At 36.0% G+C, this 20238-nt stretch overlaps 1 protein-coding gene across 1 annotated transcript; it reads left to right on the forward strand.

The window, feature by feature from the left end:
- Positions 1-11027: 11027 nt before the first annotated feature.
- Positions 11028-18410, forward strand: LOC144446681 (uncharacterized). The gene is made up of 10 exons (XM_078136504.1): positions 11028-11113; positions 13272-13430; positions 14165-14246; positions 14437-14536; positions 15206-15327; positions 15521-15819; positions 16182-16333; positions 16625-16762; positions 17677-17784; positions 18361-18410. The coding sequence occupies exons 2-10, from the start codon at positions 13313-13315 to the stop codon at positions 18376-18378; spliced, it is 1137 nt and encodes a 378-aa protein (XP_077992630.1). The 5' UTR covers positions 11028-11113; positions 13272-13312; the 3' UTR covers positions 18379-18410.
- The last annotated feature ends 1828 nt before the right edge of the window (positions 18411-20238 follow it).

The following is a 20238-nucleotide window of genomic DNA, read 5'->3' on the forward strand; positions in this document are numbered from 1 at the left end:
TGTACGTTAAATATCTCTCACTGACAAACTATACAATGGTTGCTGTAAAAACCACTCCCATCAAAAATACCGCTGTGACTGACTGCAGTTGTAGATAATGCTATGTATCTTATTCTCATACTAAAAAAAGGAACCCCTCCAAAAAGTTCCATAGTCCACTGTCACTGTCAACAGTACAGTGCTTTTCAGATTGTGTTTAATACAAATATAAGCTACAGGAACGAAGAGAACTTCAAAATGAACCCCTTGAAGACTACCTCTAGCACAATTTAAGGTCTATTTGTATCTACGAAATCAGAGTATGAAATTTTCATTCTGGACCTCAGCATGAGGTACGCTTAAAGCGTTACACACATTCCATCTTGTCGATTCAGTCAAGGCGTGTAACTTAAAGGACACAGACGTCAGACGTAGACAGTTATTACAGTCCTAGCGATACCCGGCCCAAAATGAACCACTGTTTTCAATGCCTATACCACACGACCGGTCGTACGACCAAATTTTGGTCGTGGATAATAGTAGCATATACTAATACGAGTAATAGGGGCTACAGTAAGAAATACCCGGATGTTCGAATGATCTTGGACATAGGTCGTCTTCTTTACTCATGTTACTTATCAGGAGTTATCATGAGTATGAATCTAAGACCAGACTAAAAGTCAGATTCACATTGGAAGAACATATGATTATGAATCAAATCTCCTAATTATGAGGCTGGAACTGGGGCTCAATATATTAGAAGAGTCTGTCTCATAAGTATCTTCAATATGTGAACATGAATCTGAATCTGAGACTAGATTTATACTCTATCTTGATAAGAACATCAGTCCTAAATTTCAGTAATATTTTTTGACCGGTCGTATGGTCGTGGCAAGTATTTTTTCCAATAACTTTTCTCCCCGGTCGTATGGTCGTGACAAATATTTTTTTTCACTGTCTTTTCTCCACGACCGGTCGTATGGTCGTGGCATGTATTTTTTCCAATGACTTTTCTCCACGACCGGTCGTATGGTCGTGGCATGTATTTTTTCCAATGACTTTTCTCCACGACCGGTCGTATGGTCGTGGCATGTATTTTTTCCAATGACTTTTCTCCACGACCTGTCGTATAGTCGTGGCATGTATTTTTTCCAATGACTTTTCTCCACGACCGGTCGTATGGTCGTGGCAAGTATTTATTTTCCCTGTGTTTTCTCCACGACCGGTCGTATGGTCGTGGCATGTATTTATTTTCCCTTTGGTTTCCCCACGACCGGTCGTATGGTCGTGGCATGTATTTTTTCCAATGACTTTTCTCCACGACCGGTCGTATGGTCGTGGCATGTATTTTTTCACCATCTTTTCTCCACGACCGGTCGTATGGTCGTGGCAAGTATTTTTTCCAATAACTTTTCTCCCCGGTCGTATGGTCGTGAGAAATATTTTTTTTCACTATCTTTTCTCCACGACTGGTCGTATGGTCGTGGCATGTATTTTTTCCAATGAATTTTCTCCACGACCGGTCGTATGGTCGTGGCATGTATTTTTTCACCATCTTTTCTCCACGACCGGTCGTATGGTCGTGGCAAGTATTTTTTCCAATGACTTTTCTCCACGACCGGTCGTATGGTCGTGGCATGTATTTTTTCCAATGACTTTTCTCCACGACTGGTCGTATGGTCGTGGCATGTATTTTTTCACGATCTTTTCTCCACGACCGGTCGTATGGTCGTGGCATGTGTTTTTTCACCATCTTTTCTCCACGACCGGTCGTATGGTCGTGGCATGTATTTTTCCACCATCTCTCCACGACCGGTCGTATGGTCGTGGCGTGTATTTTTTCCAATGACTTTTCTCCACGACCGGTCGTATGGTCGTGGCATGTGTTTTTTCACCATCTTTTCTCCACGACCGGTCGTATGGTCGTGGCATGTATTTTTTCCAATGACTTTTCTCCACGACCGGTCGTATGGTCGTGGCATGTATTTTTCCACCATCTCTCCACGACCGGTCGTATGGTCGTGGCATGTATTTTTTCCAATGACTTTTCTCCACGACCGGTCGTATGGTCGTGGCATGTGTTTTTTCACCATCTTTTCTCCACGACCGGTCGTATGGTCGTGGCATGTATTTTTTCCAATGACTTTTCTCCACGACCGGTCGTATGGTCGTGGCATGTGTTTTTTCACCATCTTTTCTCCACGACCGGTCGTATGGTCGTGGCATGTATTTTTTCCAATGACTTTTCTCCACGACCGGTCGTATGGTCGTGGCATGTATTTTTTCGCCATCTTTTCTCCACGACCGGTCGTATGGTCGTGGCATGTATTATTTCACCGTCTTTTCTCCACGACCGGTCGTATGGTCGTGGCATGTATTTTTTCCAATGACTTTTCTCCACGACCGGTCGTATGGTCGTGGCATCCATTTTGGGCCAAGCGACGTAATATTGGCCCTAATTTTACATAAGTCATAAGTATGATTGAAGTTTAGGATGATCGAGAATAGCTGACAAGTGTATACGGACTTTGATCGATACTTGTACACCTTTGCCAACACCTTCGCCACCTCTTACTATAAGAAACGTAATTCATTTGTTTTAGTTCGCAAGAGGAAATGGGAACATGAACGATTTGTCCTATTGCAACGCTTACTATTTCATGCACCATTTACATCGTCATTGGTATGCAAACTAAACTAGCAAAATTCATTCAAAGTTTAAAGCGTTTTATTAACTCTGCAAAACATTCTTTCAACGGGAAATTGTATTTACCAGTCTTCGTGCTTTCTATAGAGTCTTCACGCTGTTTCTGTGGTTTCATTCGCCCGTTTCCGCATATCGACACTCAGTTACTTAAAACAGGCACTGCACAATGACCTTGACTGCTTTCACGTGTTTCAAATATCACGTGAAAAAATGTACAAATCTCTCCAAAAAAACTAAAACCATTGCTGAATAATTAATTTTGACGATCGGTCTTTTTGTTTTCACCTCAATAAATGGACACAGGCTGTCGTCGAGACCTGAGTTGACCTCAAATGCGTGACATCGCACCGGTAATTTCCGGATTGTCGTTCGTGTAAGTTTCACGATATGTCGGGCCCACCCCCAACATGACATGCAGCACGGCCTAGCTTTGAACCTTTTTGACAACTCCTTTTCCACATAAATTCTGTTAAAATCAATTAGGGTGACGACCATACAAGAGTCACATGACATGTCGTACACACAGTGTTGTTTATCTCTCTGCTGTTCGATGTGTCCCAAGAGCGAACCCGTGTCGACTTTGGATTCAAAAAAATGTTACGTATAAATCCGAGAAATTTTAGGTACATGTTCATGTAAATAATTTTAGTAATGTAACAAGTAGAAAGTCCGAGCCCGGGCCGATTCCAGTTCGTCGAATACTACACGATCATTTCTGGTCGTGACAACTACCGCCAAAGGAAGTCTCTATCAATTTGAGAAATTCGGCAAAAAGACTTCTTTTTAGGTGTTGATGAATCCATAATAAAATAAGGTTTTTATAGCAATCACATGGTTGTTTTTGTCACTCATTTATTGCTGAACATTCCATTCAGGCGATGCCATCTTGTGCTGGATAATACTTCACGTACTCCAGTTGTGTTCCAAAACGAAGGTGTCGGCCTACAAAGCATGTAACTTGCAAAATTTAACCTGGAGGTCAAGATTCAAGTTCGCAGCTGTGGGTAATGGACATTGAACCGATTCAAGTTCAAGTTCGATTCGGTTTTAAGTCGGTTTTTCCTGTCCTAACTACGACAAGTTAAACCTGTTCCGAACCGATTTACTTTGAACCGAATCGACCCCCCCCCCCCCAGGTAGTTTCGAACCGATTTAAGGGATTCGAATCGAATCGAAACAGGTTCAGAATTTAGGTCGGGACACAGGGTTACTATCTTGATGCCGAAATAAAAGGGGTGTTCTCAATAGGGGGGTTACATGTATTCTGATTAAATCTCATATCAACGAGTTCTGTGTTAAACGTGATGTCGAAAGTTTTTTCCGTCGTTTATGTCTTATCAGGAACACCTTATTTTTAGTTCGTATAAAGGGATCTTACCTGATTTATATATAAACACTTTATTGATGATAATGGTGGTGCAGCTTCACTCAAACTTGCGGAATGTGTAACTTCAATCCTGCTATTCAGTATACTTACATGTATGATATTCTGAACTATCAATTTCCTTGTCATCTTTCTTAGGATTGATGGTCATGATATAGCTACATCTGTTAATACTAAACCTACAGATTCACATTTATATTTGCAGTATGGTTCATCACATCCTAATAAATGTAAAGATTTCATTCTCTTTGTCTACGTCGTATAATATTTGTAGTAGTGATTTGGATTTCAGGGATAGCCCTGCTAAATTTTTCCACGTACTTCCACCAACGTGTATCCAGTGTCGGTTACCAATACGGCTTTAAAGGTGTCTTCTTTGTCTAGGAAGCTTGTATCAAATCACATGATCAGAAGATCAGAAGAGTATTAGGAACATAATAAGGACTTACGTTCTAATAGGATAATTTCCTGACGCACCTTTAACAGCTTGGCGTGGTGATACCAATCTTAGAAATACGGTGGTCCGACACATAACAACATGGATTGGAAGTTAATGCTGGTTCATTTCCATGACATAGTACTCGATGTGGTATATGTCGTTTCATTATTAATACTATAATCGTGCATTTGGCCCTAAGAACAGCGTGGCTGTTACGACAGTAGCTTTACTTGTATTAGTACTACAGACCCTTTTCATCAAATTTCCATCCTATGAATTCATAATTTAAAAAAAAAACATCCTGATAACATATTTCATTCCATATTTCATATCTAAACTATTTATTCAAGTGCAATGTATGTATGTACTACAAATTTGGGCAAGCGCTGGTATATTTTGTTTGACGATTTAAACCCCTCCCCCCATTCCACATACACGCACATAAAAAGTAAAATAATATGAAATAAAATAAAACGTGAGTTTTCACATAGATTTAATGTATCCAGGTACAACCCTAACAGTTACACGTTCTCTAAGCCATCCTGCAGATCTGTCAATGTGTACTGTGCAAATTAATACACAATGAGCAATATTTTTAGATCGTCTAAATAGTGGATACTAGTACTTTATAAAGTTTAGTATAAAATGTAGAACGATATTTAGATCGTTTAAATAGTCGATAGTTTATCAAGTTCAGATAACGATATTTAGATCGTCTAAATATAAAATGTAGAGCGATATTTAGATCGTATAAATAGTCGATAGTTTATAAAGTTTAGATAACGATATTTAGATCGTCTAAATGTAAAATGTAGAGCGATATTCAGATCGTATGAATAGTCGATAGTTTATAAAGTTTAGATAACGATATTTAGATCGTCTAAATATAAAATGTAGAACGATGTTTAGATCGTTTAAATAGTGGATAGTTTATCAAGTTCAGATAACGATATTTAGATCGTCTAAATGTAAAATGTAGAGCGATATTCAGATCGTATAAATAGTGGATACTTTATAAAAGTTTAGATAACGATATTTAGATCGTCTAAATATAAAATATAGAACGATGTTTAGATCGTCTAAATGTAAAATGTAGAGCGATATTTAGATCGTATGAATAGTGGATACTTTATAAAAGTTTAGATAACGATATTTAGATCGTCTAATATAAAATGTAGAGCGATATTTAGATCGTCTAAATAGTCGATAGTTTATAAAGTTTAGATAACGATATTTAGATCGTCTAAATATAAAATATAGAACGATGTTTAGATCGTCTAAATGTAAAATGTAGAGCGATATTTAGATCGTATAAATAGTGTATACTTTATAAAAGTTTAGATAACGATATTTAGATCGTCTAAATATAAAATGTAGAGCGATATTTAGATCGTATAAATAGTCGATAGTTTATAAAGTTTAGATAACGATATTCAGATCGTCTAAATATAAAATATAGAACGATGTTTAGATCGTCTAAATGTAAAATGTAGAGCGATATTTAGATCGTATAAATAGTGGATACTTTATAAAAGTTTAGATAACGATATTTAGATCGTCTAAATGTAAAATGTAGAGCGATATTTAGATCGTCTAAATATAAAATGTAGAGCGATATTTAGATCGTCTAAATATAAAATGTAGAGCGATATTCAGATCGTATAAATAGTCGATAGTTTATAAAGTTTAGATAACGATATTTAGATCGTCTAAATGTAAAATGTAGAGCGATATTTAGATCGTATAAATAGTGGATACTTTATAAAAGTTTAGATAACGATATTTAGATCGTCTAAATGTAAAATGTAGAGCGATATTCAGATCGTATAAATAGTCGATAGTTTATAAAGTTTAGATAACGATATTTAGATCGTCTAAATGTAAAATGTAGAGCGATATTTAGATCGTCTAAATATAAAATGTAGAGCGATATTCAGATCGTATAAATAGTCGATAGTTTATAAAGTTTAGATAACGATATTTAGATCGTCTAAATGTAAAATGTAGAGCGATATTAGATCGTATAAATAGTGGATACTTTATAAAAGTTTAGATAACGATATTTAGATCGTCTAAATATAAAATGTAGAACGATGTTTAGATCGTTTAAATAGTGGATAGTTTATCAAGTTCAGATAACGATATTTAGATTGTCTAAATATAAAATGTAGAGCGATATTTAGATCGTATAAATAGTCGATAGTTTATAAAGTTTAGATAACGATATTTAGATCGTCTAAATATAAAATGTAGAACGATGTTTAGATCCTCTGAATGTAAAATGTAGAGCGATATTTAGATCGTATAAATAGTGGATACTTTATAAAAGTTTAGATAACGATATTTAGATCGTCTAAATATAAAATGTAGAACGACATTTAGATCGTCTAAATGTAAAATGTAGAACGATATTTAGATCGTCTAAATATAAAATGAAGAGCGATATTCAGATCGTATAAATAGTGGATACTTTATAAAAGTTTAGATAACGATATTTGTATGGTATAAATATAAAATGTAGAACGATATTTAGATCGTTTAAATAGTGGATGGTTTATCAAGTTTAGATAACGATATTTAGATCGTCTGTAGAACGATATTTAGATCGTATATATAGTGGATAGTTTATAAAGTTTTAGATTTAGAGTAAGATCATAATGGTTAACTTAGCTTTCTAATTTCTAACTTAAAAACTTTAGATTTAGATTTAGACACTTCTAATTTATCTATCTAAACTTCTAGCTAAACTTTCTAAACTGGCTAATACACAATACCGCACCTTGCTGCAGTATACTTAACATTTTAGAAGCGTCATGTCATCTCATCGTGGACGTATACAGAATCAAAAATATAAATTAGATCAAAGGCAAATTAACATTTTAAGATACACAAATATTTGCATATTAAAAGGAATCGTGAAAAACCACATCACGTATTCAAAAATGGTATTTAAAACTGGGGGCTACGATCGTACAAAGGTCGTGGGGGAAAGAGTGCAAAAATATTTCTTCATCACTGTCCCATGGTCGTGGAAAAAAGACAGTAAAGAAATACATACCACGACCATACGACCGGTCGTGGAGAAAAGACAGTGAAAAAATACATGCCACGACCATACGACCGGTCGTAGAGAAAACTCATTGGAAAAAATACATACCACGACCATACGACCGGTCGTGGAGAAAAGACAGTGAAAAAATACATGCCACGACCATACGACCGGTCGTGGAGAAAAGATGGTGAAAAAACACATGCCACGACCATACGACCGGTCGTGGAGAAAAGTCATTGGAAAAAATACATGCCACGACCATACGACCGGTCGTGGAGAAAAGATGGTGAAAAAACACATGCCACGACCATACGACCGGTCGTGGAGAAAAGATGGTGAAAAAACACATGCCACGACCATACGACCGGTCGTGGAGAAAAGTCATTGGAAAAAATACATGCCACGACCATACGACCGGTCGTGGAGAAAAGATGGTGAAAAAACACATGCCACGACCATACGACCGGTCGTGGAGAAAAGTCATTGGAAAAAATACATGCCACGACCATACGACCGGTCGTGGAGAAAAGATGGTGAAAATACACATGCCACGACCATACGACCGGTCGTGGAGAAAAGTCATTGGAAAAAATACATGCCACGACCATACGACCGGTCGTGGAGAAAAGATGGTGAAAAAACACATGCCACGACCATACGACCGGTCGTGGAGAAAAGATGTTGAAAAAATACATGCCACGACCATACGACCGGTCGTGGAGAAAAGATGGTGAAAAAATACATGCCACGACCATACGACCGGTCGTGGAGAAAAGATGGTGAAAAAACACATGCCACGACCATACGACCGGTCGTGGAGAAAAGATGGTGAAAAAATACATGCCACGACCATACGACAGGTCGTGGAGAAAATTCATTGGAAAAAATACATGCCACGACCATACGACCGGTCGTGGAGAAAATTCATTGGAAAAAGTACATGCCACGACCATACGACCGGTCGTGGAGAAAATTCATTGGAAAAAATACATGCCACGACCATACGACCGGTCGTGGAGAAAATTCATTGGAAAAAATACATGCCACGACCATACGACCGGTCGTGGAGAAAAGACAGTGATAAAATACATACCACGAACAACATACGACCGGTCGTGGAGAAGATAGAATAAATTTATTGTTTATTGTCCGAGGTCAAACGAACATCCGGGTATTTATTACTATAGCCCTGTGTATTATATGATACTAAACATCCACGACCGAAATTTGGTCGTACGACCGGTCGTGTAGCGTAGGCATTGAAAACAGTGGTTCATTTTGGGCCGCATATGGTCCTAGCAACGTTACAATATTCATTTAAATTTGCACTCACCTGTTTCTAGGTCACTTTATTGTAGTGTGTACCGATAAACTTGTAAATGCCTTTTTCTTGCTGCACTTGTCGAAATTTCGAACTCATTCATTGCAAGTTTAGCTTCGTTCAGCTTCGTTCAGCTTCCCCATGCGCTGCTACTCTGATTTCCGCTTCCGGCAAATATTTTTTCTCGGCCGTGTGTGCGCCGCCACAGTTGAATGGAGAAACAGTCTCTGTCGGGGCTGCGAGACTTCGACGTCACGTGGATATGACTTTCAGCAAAAAAATATGATATAATACGTATTAAAAGGTAAACGTAATAACAATTACAAATAAAATAACCTTAAGAAAAATAGTCTCCGTTTTTCAATCATACACAATATGATTTTCTTGAGGGATATTAGGGGCTGGGCATTTTTATCTGACTGGGGAGGCCAGTGTTTTGGTGGGATCATCTTGATAAACACCACTTGAAGCATAGGGGAGTGTGTAATATTTCATAGATTGTTGTTGTGTTCCAAGTCTACAGACTAAATATAACAACCTTTTGACTGTATATTCCTATCTATAAGGAGAAATATTTCTAATAGTATAGAGATTGCAACAGGATTCGTACGATATTTTCCCAAGAAAACGGTACTGATCTAAACAATAATACGTGCCCCTGTGACTAGGAGTGGGGGTGGGGGTGGGGGGTGGGGGGTGATAATTTTGAAAAACACCACTTGAAGTGGGGAGGTCACTTTGGAAAACAGACAGAGTTGTATTAACTGAGATTCGTATGTGGTATTTCTTTTTTGTCTGAGAGGTTGAATGAAGAAAAACATATAGATTATACATTTGTAAAGCCTTACTTAGAAAGCATTTTCACTTGAGTTAAAATGTTCATATCAAATCCAGAGTTTAATTGGATATCTTACAGTGATATATGTGACCATGGCTGGATATTTATTTACTTGGAAAATGATTATCAGCATTAATAAACTAAACACTTTATATACTTACTGTCAGTACCAATTGTAAGATGGTGGAATTGACAGATCAAAACAAACCCTTCCCCAGCTTTACACTTCGATTTCTTTCTTTCTTTCTTTCTTTTTCTTTCTTTCTTTCTTTCACCACAACAAATTTTCCACTGATAAAATGAAAAATAAAATTACTGTTTGTGACAGTGTTGTAAAAAGAGGACAGCGGTGTACAACTACAGGGGGTGGGAGCTCAGGCTTAAATCCTTGGTTACGTTTACGAAAACACCAAAAAACAAACAAAATGAAACCAATGAATAAATAAATAAATAAATAAATAAATAAATAAATAAATAAATAAATAAATAAATAAATAAATAAATAAATAAATAACATATAAATAGTGACAGACATGAAAGACAAGGTAATTATAAAATCAATATTAACAATGTTTCTATGCAACAAAGAATTACGGGGATTACAATATGTTTTCCTATATGTGTAATGGTCACTGTTTTCATACCCCTACAGGGTACCGGGTATAGATATACAAAGATAAAAAGATAAAGATAAAACTTCATTTCAACCGTTTAGAAAATTTAACATTTCTAATTTGGTAATTAAAAGAAATAAAGTTAATAATAATCTAAGTAAATAACTAAGTTATAAATATGAAAGTATAGAATAGTTCTAGTGTTTGTCTATTTACTACTATTCAGGTATATGAAAAGAGCAGTTATAATATCCCTATGTACATGCAGAATTAAGAATTAGCTTATATGCTGTATGATAGATGATAACAAGATTTTTGTAAATAGCGCCTAGTATCCATCAAGTGATGCTCACTGGTGCTTTATATAAATACTATCACTAATAAGCTCTCTCGAAAAGGTGTGTCGCCCGGTATGTGTCGATCTTTAGTCTTGACTTGAAAGTCTCAATACTTGGTACAGAGCGGACAGTATATATAACAGTACTAGTTGGTTCCAAGATGAGGCAAAAGAAAAAAGTAAACAGCAAAAACAACAAAGAAATGAAGTAAAGTACTTATTAGTCCTGCTTGCCAACGGTGTATGTATGGCACTCGACAATGGCGAAGGATTGGAGCGCCACCAAACATCAATGACCTTGCATCTCTGAGGTCAAGGAGTGGAGAGTATGAGGTCAAATTGTGTCAACTCTGTAGAACGTCAATAGCATGTAGTGTAACACTATAGCAGTCTTTCTCATCTGTTTCTGCTGTGTAAAACACCTTACGGTTATCACGCACAGGTACTAGGTCAGTGCTATGGTCAGTGTGATACTGGAACGATGTGATTGAGTGTGCAGTTTTGGTGTACTCTAGTTTGCATACAGCAGATATATTTTTAGTACTAGTTTATTCGTATCATGGACCTATTATTGAGATCCATGGTCGTATGCACAACTAGACTCTAGAGTACTAATAGTGATGTAATATGGTACGTAATTCACGTCAAAAGTCGAACTCAGTCAACTGAGAAGTCAGAGCCGAGTCCTCGGTATATGCCCCGGGACTATATGGCGTCAATCAGCAAGGAAAACTACAATATTCATAATTTGTATACCGTTATTTGTAGTACAACTAGTCCTGCTTGCATACGGAGTAAGTCCCTTGAGGGCCATGTCAGTAATCTAGACCCGTGCACCGTCAGCAAGCAGGACTAAACTGAACCGAGATTCAGTAGTGCTATAGGCCGCATGGTGAAATGTGTGCGTGCGTGTGTCCCGGGGGTTGATACCAATGGCCAGCTCTGGTAGGGGTGTGTGGCCAGTGCTGGTCACCCCAGACCCCATTTTTGACCCACTTTGACCAAAAATCAATACCCCATTTTAGACTATTGCAGGTTTTTAAAAAGATGAAAGTTTAGACAAAATACATTTTCCTTATGAGGCAACATTTTGGGATAATTAATGGCAATTATGATTTGGTAAAGGACAATGGACCACACTTTAGACCAAGCAAATATAAAATAATGGAAAGTGGACCCCACTTTAGACTCTTCAACTTGAAAAAGAACATACCCCATTTTAGACCAAAGGGCTAGAAAACACCCCAAAGGGCAGCACATATACATATACTTATATAAGGGGCATAGCATTAGCATAACGTGATGAACCCATAAATTACGTCTAAAAGTGTGTCTTTTTGGTCAAAAGTGTATAATTCGAAAATTGCAGATGGGGCTGAGATTTGATGGGAACATTCTTAGGGGTATTCAGATTTAGAAATATTCATAACATGATGATCCCATGAGTGATATGCAAATTAGAGCAAAAAATAGAACTTTTTGGTCAAAAACTTTCATTCCTAAACTACTTATTTATTTATTTTGCAACAAATTGGATTTGTGTCTTATAAGCCCAAGGGGCTGGATGTGGCAAGTGTTATGAACAATTGTACCAGATCATATAAACAAATGTATACTTTAAGTCCACATAGGACACGTTAATAAATAAAATACAACAACAACAACAACAACTTAGCAGATTGGGCTGAAATTTGGTGGCAGCATTCTTATGGGTGTGTAGATTAAGAATTGTCCTTGACATGATGATTCCCATCAGTGATATGCAAATTTGGTATAAAACTGTGCCTTTTTCATCAAAATCCAAAGCAACCAAGCAGATTGGGATGGAATTCAATGGGGATACCTATAAAGATGTGTACATATAGATATATTAACAACATGATCATCCTACATCAGATATATGCAAATCCAGTCCAAAAATCTCTCAATTTTGGTCAGAAACTTATATATTATATGTATCTTGAAACTACATGATGAGTGAGGCTGCAACTTTTTGCTGGAGGTGTTATTCTGCAGTTATTGTCCAAAACATTCAAACAGAACTGGCCCTCGCAAGCATGGCCACACCCTTAGCAACAGTGAAATGATGATGCATATTACAAAGATAACAACAGGGATGGGTAGGTAAATGTATAAAGAATAAAAAAATGTATGTAAATATGCCTACCAGCAAGACCTTGCCCATAGCAACAGCCAAATGATGGTTTATATTGCAAAAATGAAAACTGGGAAGGGTAGCCAAGTGACAAAAATGTATGCAAATATGCCTAGCAACAAGACCACACCCATAACAACAGTCAAATACAGTTGTGCTACAATGTCATTGGTGCTGTTGTGCTACAATGTCATTTGTTTCTGAGCTTTTTAATACACTCAAAAATAATTTTTAATGAGTTATTTTTTGCTACAAACCACAGGAGAAAAAAAACTGAGATATAAAAATATTTATTGTAGCTATTTTAGAGTGCTAACTCCAGAAGGACAAAAAGCTGTAATACAAAACTGACACTACGATTATTGCACCTAGAGTAAGACTTACAATAACATCTGACACACACCACTTTCAGAGTGAACAGCGAGTATTGTACATTGATTTTAAGTTTCAGATAATAACAAGTGGGGATTGACGTTTGTTACAACCATGGAAAATGTCAGGTCCAGCATTGACGTTGTTGACAAAGATACAATCCATACCGTTGTCAGGGAAACAATAGATAAAACGAAAGAGTTGATTCAGAATATCAAAGAACAAGTGGAAAGTAAGTATTGTACAATATTGTCTATGTAATGATATACCTATTCATCTAAATACTGTCAAGTTTGTTTGTTTGTTGTTGTTGTTGTTGTGTTGTTGTTGTTGTTGTTGTTGTTGTTGTTGTTGTTTTGTTGTTGTGTTTTGTTGGGTTTTTTTTTTGGGGGGGGGGGATGTTAATCCTCGTTCACCCAACTACTAATTACTTGTTTACAACTAATACTCCCTTGAGAGAAAGAGGATTAATTAAGAAACAAACAACACATTTTATGTGAATAATTTACCTAAAAGTATCTCCTTTTTGTAAATTCATGGGATCTCTGCTGAGAGAGGTGGCTTTCTGTCCATAAAACACATCTCCCATGCACCTCCAGTAAAGGACCCAGAGAATTATTTTGTTTATGTGTATGTTTGCCTTATCATTTATCATTGTAGATTTAAATTTTATTCTTTGATGAAAACAAATCATGTTCAAACTCAGAATAAGTTAGCCAGTTTATATTTTTTGCTTTCTGTTTACATCATTGTATGATGGACTAATTTTAGGTTTTATTTACTATTATTATGTGGATTTGTATGTACCATTGCTGTTTGTCACAACAAACCTCTACATTCACATTTCTTTTGTATATATTGATTTCTCTATGTTAGGCCGGTGACCACAATACTCTGGTATAAAGCATATTATTATATTGTAGATTTTCAAAGATTTAGATGCCTTTTTTGTATGATATTTTGTAGAATCATCCCTGGATTTGTTTGTATCATCTGCTTCACAGTACATTGGACCAATCATAGGAGTTTATGCTTCTACCTTCACCAGGTGTGTGGTTCTCATCAGTATAACTGTAACTTATTGGTAACATTAATATTTACTTTTGATGTCAAAATAGATATCTGGAATAAAAAGTATACCCTATCAACAGCACAATTATTAGTCTTGTATTATCAATTGAGGTATTTAGTTATTGTTGTTATTATTTAGATTTGATATAAATTTGTTCATATTTCAGATTGAATTGCGCTTCATCAGATGAATTTCATGACTTATTCAAGAGTCACTTCAAAAATGTGGACATACAGGAATTGTATGATGAATTAGTGGAAAGTGAGGTAAGAAGTAACTATGGATATTACTGCCATCAGGAATAGAATAGAAAAAAATAGTGGTTCTATGTATATAATAAATAAATAATCTCCTGGTATTTCTCATTCGTGCTATATCATCTCGGACTCATGATTCCCCTATGTCTGTATATGGCCGACATGAGGGGAATCATTTATCCTCGATGGTGTAGCACTCATTCGGAATACCTAGAGATTATATATAAATATTACTACCAGCAACAATGTGAACATATGAAGATTATAGTTAGAAGTAACTAGAACATTGTAACCATGGATACTACTACCATCAGGAATGTGAACATAAGATTATAGTTAGAAGTAACGAGAAGTGTAACCTTGGATATTACTACCATCAACAATGTAAACATATGAAGATTATAGTTGGAAGTAACTAGAAGTGTAACCATGGATATTACCATCAGGGATATGAAAATAAGATTATAGTTAGAAGTAACTAGAACAGTGTAACCATGGATACTACTACCATCAGGAATGTGAACATAAGATTATTGGGGCATGATATCTAAGTTTTCATTCAACCATGTAGCTAGTTTATGTACAATTTCTCTCATTAATAAATTCAATTAAATTATTTGTTATTGTATTGAAATACTATACATGATTCAAATTGATTCAAATTCTTTATGTTTTCAGAGTGAGTGGGATGAGTTGTTGCAGACTATAGACGGCAGGCTGAAAGACCAGGTGGCATCAGAACTAGACATTGGATCTCCAGTACCTTTAGATGTAACTTTGATAGATGTTAAAACTTCACAGTAAGGCTTTATTTTGATATGTTTGATCACAATACCAGTAATCAGCTGATTGGAAAAGAGACATGGAAATATAAAATGCCATATAGCATGTTTTAAATTGTTATCCAAACTTGGGAATGTAGAATGTTTTTATTAATAATCCAAGCATACATAACAGATGTGGATTGTGTATGGAGGCATGGCATATTTACAGATGTGGATTGTGTATGGAGGCATGGAATATTTACAGATGTGGATTGTGTATGGAGGCATGGAATAGTAACATATGTGGATTGTGTATGGAGGCATGGAATATTTACAGATGTGGATGGTGTATGGAGGCATGGAATATTTACAGATGTGGATTGTGTATGGAGGCATGGAATATTTATAGATGTGGATTGTGTATGGAGGCATGGAATATTTATAGATGTGGATTGTGTATGGAGGCATGGAATATTTATAGATGTGGATTGTGTATGGAGGCATGGAATATTTACAGATGTGGATGGTGTATGGAGGCATGGAATATTTACAGATGTGGATGGTGTATGCAGGCATGGAATATTTACAGATGTGGATTGTGTATGCAGGCATGGAATATTTACAAAATCAAAACACTCAAATGGTTAAGAAAAAAGTCACAAGAAAACAAGTGTGTATTTCAGATAATAACAAATTTGAACTAAAATTTTTGGTGAATTAAATAAATTGCACAAGCAATATTACTAGTGAGTAATTTGTATAGTTACCATAAACATCATATATGATAAACATTTGATGTATTCACAGACAGTTCAGCTTAAAAGACTTCATTGGTGCAGAGAATTTGGTGCTTGTGTTTCTACGCCATTCTGCCTGACTACCATGACGAGACCACGTGGCACAGATAGTACAGCGGCAGGATGAGGTCGTGTCAGCTGGAGGTCGTGTGCTACTGGTCTCTTTCTTCTCCCAACAAGCTGGTGTCAAGTGGTTAGAAGAAATGCAATGTCCATTTGATATGTTGCTGGATCCTGATAAGCAAGTGAGTAGAAACTATGGTATATAATTCTAGCATGGTCATATTAACTATTCAACAGATTCCTATAGAGTTTCTCTGAGACTGGCAGATATCTGGGGGCTAATGGTGTCAATCATTATGTGAAAAAGATCAAACTTCATCACTGTTCTGTCACCCGGTAGGGATTTCTTTCAAATGACTTACAAATAAGGCATCATAGAGAAGAAACAGAATCCAAGTATCAAACAGGGAAAGTCTGTTTCTTGTCTTTATTGTAAAAGCACGACCATTGTGACACTTTCCTTCATTTCTTAGCTTTATAAGGAGATTGGTCTTGGGTATTCATTATGTAAAGTATGGGAAATGCAGGTAATGCATTACTATGTAACACAGATTGCATCCAAAAGAGCTCTACCTAAACGTCTTTCAGAGAAGAGTGAAGATATACATCAGGTGAGATATAGCATTTGTATGCAATGATGTCAGTAGAAATTAAAGTGCTAGTACTGCAATGATTTCAGTACAGATTCAGTTAAAGTGCTAGTACTGCAGTGATTTCTGTTGAAATTCAGCTAAAGTGCTAGTACTTTCTGTGTTTGTGTTTTCTGCATACTTTGAAATAGGTGACAACGTACCAGTCTGGTAGTTAGTGAAAATAAGTAGTGACTGAAATACCTTCTTGTACATGAATACAACATACCAGTCTGGTAACTAGTGAAAATAAGTAGCAACTAAAATACCTTCTTGTACATAAACATAACGTACCAGTCAGGTAATTAGTGAAAATAAGTAGCGACTAAAATACCTTCTTGTACATGAACACAATGTACCAGTCTGGTAATTAGTGAAAATAAGTAGTGACTAAAATACCTTCTTCTACATGAACACAACGTACCAGTCTGGTAATTAGTGAACATTAGTCTTTGAGAACTATAGTTGAAGACTGTCAAATTGAAAGATTTTCTAGCATTGAAAATATCTATGTTTACTGTATTTTTTGACTCAGACACATAGATTTTACCAGCAATTTATTGACTTTCACAAATACGTACATTTAGTCCAGTGTGCGAAGTGTATGTCAGCTATGTCCACTTTGACATTATTCACAAGTCCTACAAAGATTGCATTATGAGAAACTTACAATGTGTCATGTCAAGTTTTGTTTTGTATAATTCAAATTTAAGGCCAAGAATTAAACATCAGGTTTTCATAATTAGTGTTAACTTTGGATCCATAAATATTACATGAGAATCATTCTTTTGTTTAGAACCAACTTTTTCTATAGCTCTATCTGCCAAACAACTATTTTGCTCATCCAAATCTTAACCCTTATTGCTGAACATTACAAATATGTGTATTGGTTACAGATGGGTGGTGATTTCATTATCAACACAGATGGTAAAATGGAATTCATTTACTACAGTCGAAAGTCAACTGACAGACCGACTGTAGACCAACTTATTGACAGTCTGAAGGTAATTGAACTGTGAGATGGAAAATATCAAAACTTTGAAATCTAAACTTTGATTTCTATATTTTTGATATTATGTTAATTATTATTGCAACATTTGCATATTTTACACTTTGGATATTCATGAGAGAGTATACTGTACAAGTGGAAGACAGTTGATGCAACCAAAAGGTTTCTGCCATAGGGTGGTTATACTAGCCGATATGTCAAGTTGTTACATATATACCAGCATCTGTTTTGTAGAAATTAAAATATCAATGATAATAGTATTCTGTTATTAATTCATCAGTTAAATATAGACTTGTTGACCTTGTATTGTGTTGCATAATAGATAGTTCCGGATGTGGTATTCTGGATTCACTTCACTTTCTTTGTAATATTTAATGAAATGAGTTCCTGATTTGTACCAGCTTACTTTTACTTTGGTGCTCAAACTCAGTTAATCTCTTTGAAAAACGTATGTGAAGCATAGTTTCAAATTTCTTTGATAAATTACTATGCATCTGCATGCCATGCATGCTCAGTTACCTGACAATATATTTATATTTAATATTTACACCCTTTTGTTATTTCTCCATAGGGTGTCTCTAAAATGTAAGGAGTGACAAAATGAGAAGTTTTCTGATGATGATGATGATGATAGCGGCATTGTGGCTGCAGCATCTTAGTTTATTTACCTTACCATATGATATACTTTACCATGTACCTTACCATATGATATACTTTACCATGTACCTTACCATATGATATACTTCACCATGTACCTTACCATATGATATACTTCACCATTTACCTTACCATATGATATACTTCACCATGTACCTTACCATATGATATACTTTACCATGTACCTTACCATATGATATACTTCACCATTTACCTTACCATATGATATACTTTACCATGTACCTTACCATATGATATACCTTACCATGTACCTTACCATATGATATACTTTACCATGTACCTTACCATACGATATACTTTACCATGTACCTTACTATATGATAAATTTTACCATGTACCTTACCATATGATATACTTCACCATTTACCTTACCATATGATATACTTTACCATGTACCTTACCATATGATATACTTTACCATGTACCTTACCATATGATATACTTCACCATTTACCTTACCATATGATATACTTCACCATTTACCTTACCATATGATATACTTTACCATGTACCTTACCATATGATATACTTTACCATGTACCTTACCATATGATATACTTTACCATGTACCTTACCATATGATATACTTTACCATGTACCTTACCATATGATATACTTTACCATGTACCTTACCATATGATATACTTTACCATGTACCTTACCATATGATATACTTTACCATGTACCTTACCATATGATATACTTTACCATGTACCTTACCATATGATATACTTTATTATGTACCTTACCATATGATATACTTTACCATGTACCTTACCATATGATATACTTCACCATTTACCTTACCATATGATATACTTTATTATGTACCTTACCATATGATATACTTTATTATGTACCTTACCATATGATATACTTTACCATGTACCTTACCATATGATATACTTAAGCAATAAACCACCCCCTGGGGATGGTATACCAAGAGGTTTTGACCAGTGAACGAAATATATGCACGAGCGATAGCGAGTGCATATATTGAGTTCACTGGTCAAAACCGAGTGGTATACCTTCCCCAGGGGGTGGTTTATCGCTATTATATTATACCAGTATATTGAAAATATCGGAAACAAGATAGGAACTAACGTTTTCTCGTTTCATATGCGCCTCTGTGTCTAATTTGCATATAGCGCATAACAATAACGCTGCTTTTCAAGACAGCTGATCTTGGCCTTAATGTGAACGTCGTGCAGCGACTGGATTTATTTTATCTGCTCGTCGTTTCTTGGGATAATCTGTACATTGATCGGCTCATTAAAAGTGCACAGTGATGAATAAACAACCTGTTTGACTCGAGGTATAAACTTGAAGTGGTTTATTAAATACAGCGTGCTTCGATCGTTCGCGGCCGAATTCGCGACTCGGTGAAGTGAGACGATAGGCATGGCGGCAGGTTGATATTTACAATGTATTTATATTACTGGAAGTTACGTCAGTAGATTTTCGGGTTTGAGGATTTCCCTCTCGGATTGATGACTGATACTCTAGGACAGGATCCCAGAAAAATGTATATTTAGATTAATGGTAAGTCGGCCAGTGTAACCTCTTTCACTTGCTTCATTTTTATGACAGGACAGGACAGCTCACCAATGTTATGTTTCCACTCCAACTAGCCGCGCCGCGCTGAGGCTGAGACCGATTTCGTGCATGCCTTGACCTTAGTACATGTAGTAGGCGATGATTTGAACAAATACGCGATGACTTGGTGGCTTTCGAAATTTCCTTCAAGTATTTCTCATAAAATATTGTCTCA

Source organism: Glandiceps talaboti, chromosome 2 (genome assembly GCF_964340395.1).
Source record: "Glandiceps talaboti chromosome 2, keGlaTala1.1, whole genome shotgun sequence".
Lineage (NCBI taxonomy): Eukaryota > Metazoa > Hemichordata > Enteropneusta > Spengelidae > Glandiceps > Glandiceps talaboti.